General features: G+C 41.4%; 1 protein-coding gene across 1 annotated transcript; it reads left to right on the forward strand.

The window, feature by feature from the left end:
- Window positions 1-3,225: 3,225 nt before the first annotated feature.
- Window positions 3,226-5,626, forward strand: LOC120848688 (piggyBac transposable element-derived protein 3-like). The gene is made up of 2 exons (XM_040220702.2): window positions 3,226-3,450; window positions 3,779-5,626. Exons 1-2 carry the CDS (start codon window positions 3,412-3,414, stop codon window positions 5,531-5,533), a joined length of 1,794 nt encoding a protein of 597 aa, XP_040076636.1. The 5' UTR covers window positions 3,226-3,411; the 3' UTR covers window positions 5,534-5,626.
- The last annotated feature ends 1,181 nt before the right edge of the window (window positions 5,627-6,807 follow it).

Raw genomic sequence — 6,807 nt, forward strand, 5'->3', positions numbered from 1 at the left:
ATAATAAATAATTCGAATGAATATTGCCTCAATGTAATCAAAAGAGTCATCAGAATGTCAATAAACCATATCAAAATCTATGGGTCAAAAGTAACTCGAAGTAGTCAAGAGTAATAATATTGTGAATTGAGCTCATGATAGATCAACTATTTGCATAATAACTCGAAGTAATCCCAGAAGCTTCACAATGTCAATTAGCTGACATAAAGTCTATTGAGTAAGTAATAACTCAAAGTAATCAAACTACTAATCATCACATCAATTAAGCTTATAACAAATCAACTGCCTGAATATTAGCTCAATGTAACCAAGTCAAGATATCAATTAGGGCCAATTAAAATTCATTGGCTCAATAGTAACTTAAAGTAATCAAAAGAGTGATTATATTGTGACTCGTGGTCATAAGAAATCGGTTAGTCTATCATTTGCTGTAAGTAATGTCAGGAGTTATCTTGATGCCAATTAGATCGAATCAAACTCTATCAAATCAATAATAAGTCCAAGTAATCGAATGAGCAATCAAAATGGTAATTGAATTGAGAATAAATCAGTCAGTTGCATAAAGCTCAAAGTAATATTGAGTCAAGTTTGTGCCAATTGGACAAATATAAAGTCAAGTAGGTCACTAGTTACTCAAAGTAATCAAGATGTGAATAATGCTGATATAAACTCAGTTGTGTGACTAATATTTTGTAGAAAGATAAAAAGTCGCCACTAAGTTAATTGAGGTCATTTAAAGTCAATTGGGTGACTAGTAGCATGGAGTAATCAAAGGAGTAATCCAAATCTTAAGTGAACTTTTATGTAGTCGCATTTGCCAATCATATTACAGAGTAATCGAAATTTTGTTTTTATAAAGATATTTGTGTCAATAATACCTGTATAACCAAAGCGTAACCAGAAAGCCAAACGAGCTTCTACGAAGTTATAATTGTGTCAATAATTCCTCGAAGTAATCGAGGGAAAAGTCCAAAGTGTTTGCTCAACTTTTATACTGTAATTCGTGTTAATTATGGGTCGAAGTAAGTAGAATTGCAAACCATAACTTCATTAAGCTTTAAATAAAGTCAGAAGTGTCAATAATAGCGCGAAGCAATCTAAAGAGCAATCGCAAACTACAATTTCACTTTTGTTATCTCAATTATATCAACAATAAGTCGGAACTGATAACATAGAGTAAACTAAACGTCAATTCAGCTAAAATAAAGTCGAGTACGCCACTAAGAACTCCAGGTTACCAAAATAGTAATTAACATGTCAATTAAGCTAAGTCAATCATGCGACTAGTAACTCCAAGTAATCGAAATAGTGATAAAAGTAGTTTTCCCAAGCAAAGTCGAATTCGATAAACAATTACTCTAGTTATCAAAAGTGAAAACGAAACGTGACCACCATAGAGGCAAATAAACACGTATGTGGATTAAATTCACTGACGCCGTGACTAAATTGGGTGACACTGGGATTAAATTGGACGGCGCTTGCATTAAATAGGATGGCACTCGGATTAAATTGACCGTTGATTGGAATAAAATGAGCGGGAAAACCTGTAGATGGCGTTCCACCGTATTCTATATGGAACACACAGTTATGACACGACAATCTAGATGGCGCATCGAACGACGGGAGGCGGAATGAGGTCAGTGAGGGGTACCTATAGGGACCTTAGGGGTACACCCTTCCGCTGGATTTCTACAACTGAGGTAATCTAGTAACGTTGCCGTACGGCTGATGATTAGTGTTGCGCTCCCTCTGGCAGATAGTTTTCGGGTTTTGCCGTGGGACTTCCAAAACCAAACTTTAAGCCGTGATATTTATAAAGCTACACACAATATCGAGAAAAAAATATATACCTCATAATTCAGGGACACTGCATTAGCTGAAAACAGTCATAATTCCAAATTAAAAAAAAATATTGACCGAAGTTGACCCTTAAATAATTGAGTTGTTTGTATATCTATAACGAAGGCAGTTATTGATCCTCAGCGGGCGTTAAGAGTCTCCGCTCTAGATGAGGCATTTAGCCAGTGCAGTATGGCTGCTAGCCTGGGGTCATTAATATGGATCACGCAGTAAGGTCCAGATCGAAACGGGCAGAGGTGATGATTGAACACAGGGTGCCTAGGTTCTGCAACGCGAGCTTTCGCTCCGCGTGCTCTTAGCTGCGGTGGACTAACAGTATGGGTCACCGATCATCCTTCCACATTCTTCAGCTAAACGCGTGGTGTGCTCTCGAACTTTCTTCACAACTAATTACGCTTGGTTCAAAATAGCGGACACAGTATACCCTTGAGGATCTAGAGACGTAATTTGCTTCTTCGTGGTGTTGCAAAGTGAAACCGCGAAGGGCATCTGGTTACGCCGTAAGGCGGTATTCAAATTAAAAAAAAAAAGTGCCAGCGTGATATATTCATCATGATGCGTGCTACAACACGGTCTCTTGGGAAGTGTGGTTTTTTTTTGTATCAAGCTAGCTAATCAGCGAGTTAATCGCTGACGGTGTTTGTGGTAAAAAAAATAACGGTCTCGCGGTTGGTTGTTTTTTTGGTAGAGGCCGGTTGTTTGCAGGAGCACAGAAGTTTTCTCTCGAGATTATTCCGAGCAGGAATTTGATGTTCTTATAAGCGTTAAGGAGCTCGTATCGCAGAAATGCCTGCTGGTGGCGTGACGGGAAAATCCTGATTGGTCGATAAGGTCATGACATCACAGCCGCATGACGTCGCGCGGGAATTTCAAAGAACCCACAAGGCTCGCCACTCACGTGAAACGTGACGTCACGCGTGGAATGAAAGTGGCGAAAAAGCATGGCATGTAATGCGAATTAAAGGTCGACGCATGTCTTAAATAATTTCACTTTATAAAGTAAATAATTTGCTTCAAATGAAAACTTCGAAGAACTTTAAGCGGGATTTGAGCCTACGTCCCTTCGTTTGCGGGCCACACAGGCTACTGACAAGGCTATGTCCGTCACACTTCCTGCTGACTGACGGGAAAAGCATGATAAGCGAATGAGAAGGCGATGCGAACAAGTCCCGATAGCGCTATCGCGTTCCATTTTTAAAGGGCAAGCTTTTTTATTCTGACTCGAGAAACTTTATGTCGCGTCATTTTGACTTCGTGGCCAGGCTTAGCGTAAAGAAATATCTTGGTCTACTAATAACCCTCGTAGACAGGTCACAATACTTAAGAAGACAAGATCATCTACTGACTAAATTTCACAAGCAACACTGTTTAACCCATTAATGCCCCATGTTGCATATCTGCAACACAGACTTCAACTGCTCAAGAAAAATACATCGGGCCCATTTTGTGACAAAAAGTTGTCAGTGCTCTTCTCAGTGGGCATTTCTCAATCCAAGGAGTTCAGATTTTCACCACTAGGGGCAGCGCTGTGCTCGCAGGAATCGTTTGAAAATGGCGTCCTCCACGCCGTGCGGGAGTTCTCAAAACCAGGTATGTTTACATTTCCACAAAGAACCTAAAACTGAAAATAGGAGCTCTATATTACCGGAGGAGCCTCTAGGAATGTCCTTCGCGTGAATCGCATGCAGAATCTCGCATTTCATACATTATATGAAGCTGGATATTTTTTATTCCTGGCATGTTGCAAATGTGCAACAGTGGGCAGTGAATGTCACTTCACACGGTTGTTGCATATATGCAACATTCGCTTTTTTTTCAATTTTCGCTACAATTTTGTTGTTCGGTTAGGTAATACCTTTCAGCTGTCATTTCGGGATGTTGTTTCACTCTTGGTAATTTGTTCTTATCCCATCTACAGGCCGTCATTGCACCTTCAGCCTTCTATGGTGTGCCAAGGACAAGACCAAAGCGGTTCCTTGGAAATGACAACCTGCTGGACAACATCGATTGCAACGAGAGTGATCTCTCGGGTGAAAGCAGCAGCGAAGAATGCGAAGCAATCACTGAAGATAGCAGCGATGAAGACGTCGAGAGCACTGACGCTAATGTTGAGACAGGAGTTGCTAAGGGGGACCTGAAAGGAGCCTATGCGAACAAACGCTACACATGGAAAAAATGTGCGTTTGACCAAGCTGGCACAGACTTTGAAAATGACTTCCCTCTGCCTCCTGCTGAACCCCTGTCAGCGAAGCAGCTTTTTGACCTGTTTGTTTCGAGGAGCATGCTGGGACACGTTGTCGAAGAAACCAACAACTACTATATGCAGAAGCACGGAACACCCCTAAACATGACAGTCGAAGAGCTCACCTCGGTTCTAGGAATGTTTTTTCGCATGGGACTTGTGGATATGCACAATGTACGTGCCTACTGGGAACATGGAAGCCGCTATGAGCTGGTTGCACAGGTGATGTCGCGCAATCGATTTGAGAAGATTGCTGGTCACTTGCATTTTGCTGACAACGACGGTGCAACAGACGAAGTGAAACAAGACAAATGCTGGAAGCTGCGACCATGGCTGTCAGCACTGCGGGGAAACATGCTGAAAATACCTCAGGAATGCAAGTCATCCGTCGACGAAATTTTGATTCCTTTTCGTGGAAGGTCGCAAATTCGTCAGTACCTTCCAAACAAGCCGAAGTGCAAGTGGGGCCTCAAGCTCTGGGCTCGTGCTGGCGAGTCTGGACTTTGTTACGACTTTGACATCTACCAGGCATGCAGCAAGGGAGCCTACGGAGACCAAGAAGGATATCAGTTAGGCCTTGGTGCGGGAGTGGTGCTTCAGTTGTGTTCAAGTCTCCCTGAACGGGACAACAATCTCATCGTTGCTGACAACTTTTTCACGGGACCACACTTAGTTTGCGAGCTAACGCGGAGGGGTATCTCGTACATTGGAACTGTGAGAGAGAACAGACTGCAGTCGTGCAAACTAATGGATGAGAAGGCAATGAAGATGCAAGGTCGTGGCACGTGTGATTCATGTGTCGCATCATGTGGTGACAGAAGCATGATAGCTGTAAAGTGGTTCGACAACAGACCGGTCACACTTCTTTCTAACTGCACTGGTGTGGAACCGGTCACCTCTGTAGAGAGATGGGACAAGAAAGAGAAGTCTCGCATCTCAGTTGAATGTCCAGCAATTGTACCCGAGTACAACAGATCGATGGGTGGTGTTGACCTACTAGACAAGATGTGCTACAGCTACAGGTTTTCCATACGCTCGAAGCGGTGGTACATGTACATATTTTGGCACACCGTCAAAATTGCTGCTGTGAATGCGTGGTTTCTGCACAAGCGTCACTCACTGCAGCAAAGGGAATCTTCCAAGCCTCTGCGAGAATTTCTTGCGGACCTTGCCACGAGCTTGGTTTTGTACAGGAAGCGTCCGCCTGGCCGCCTTTCTCGAGAGAATCTTCCCTTGGTGAAGCGGGCGTCACCACAAGTTCCACGCGACGTAAGAGGCGATGGTAGCCATCATTGGCCCATTTGGATGGACCGCCGCAACAGATGCAAGTTGTGCACAGGAGGCTACAGCTACGTCGCTTGCTCAAAGTGCAATGTTCACTTGTGCATAAACAAAGACCGGAATTGTTTCGTCGATTTCCATCGGGGTTAGGTAACTTATCCATGCTAGGAAGCACGTCTTTCTATGTTTTGTTCATCACTGCTGTGCCTTGTTTGATAAAATAAACTTCTTATATATGGCTAATATTTTGAGATATTCACTTACTGCCCAGTGTTGCAGATATGCAACAAGCTATAGTAGACAATTCGTAGCACTTATGAAATTTTTTTTGGCCCCTGTGTCTATATTTATGTTCAGTGACCCTGTATTCAATATATTTTTCAAATACTCTCACTATTTTTTGCACTGGGAAGCAATGGGTTAAAATGGCGGTGCAACGATTTTAGTACTTTGCGCAAATACCGCTTAAAACGGGTCCCAGACGTTTCTCTCTTACAAAAGTTTTTGGAAGAGAGAAAGAGGGGGCCAAAGTACGTGTGGTGAAGTCAAGGAATGATTTGGAAAAGTTTGAGTAGTTTTTTTCGTTCGCATTTAAAGGCTGGTTATTCTGCTTTATACCGTGAGTGACGACGATTATTTGTTACATAAAGAAGTTTGGCTCATCTTCACGGAGCAAACAAAAGTGCATTTTTCTTTATTTCACTTAAATGTGCAATCAGTTCGGAATAAATTTTATGAACTAAATATATTTTTGGACAGTTTCAGTTTTCGATTTGATGTCATCATGCTTACAGAAACGTGGTATAAAAATACTGGTGAGGTGGATAGATTGGAGGGTTACAATATATTCAATTTAAATTGTAGTGGGGTATAGCTACCCCACTACGATCGTAAGAGGGAATCGTAAGAGGGGGTATAGCTATGTATGTAAAAAAACACTTCAAATGTTCTGTTATTACTGATTTCACTATAATTTCAAATGACTACGAAATCTTAACTTTGCAACATGAAAAATCTGTATATTCAGTAGTTTATCGTCCGCCTTGTGAGAATATTCCTTTTTTTTTTTTAAATCCTTGAAGTGTTTTTTCGGTTTATTGGTGAAAACGGCTTTATACCTCGGTGGCGACTTAAACATAGATATGCATGCTCCCTCTTATCATAAACAAGAAATGATGTCTTTATATCAATCGTATGCGTTGTCTAATGTTATTCTTCAACCTACTCGTGTAACACCTGCACACGAGGCGTTACTAGACTCATTTTTAACAAACCTTTCTATTTCGGAAGTAATTGCCGGAGTAGTTGGAGAAACAATTAGTGATCACCTTCCGATATATCTAATTTCTAATGTGAGCTATAACTTAAAAGAAACTTGTTGTCTTGAATATAAGCGCTAAAAACCTTAAACTATTTGAACACCA

This window comes from Ixodes scapularis, unplaced genomic scaffold, assembly GCF_016920785.2.
Source record: "Ixodes scapularis isolate PalLabHiFi unplaced genomic scaffold, ASM1692078v2 PGA_scaffold8__174_contigs__length_109621045, whole genome shotgun sequence".
NCBI lineage: Eukaryota > Metazoa > Arthropoda > Arachnida > Ixodida > Ixodidae > Ixodes > Ixodes scapularis.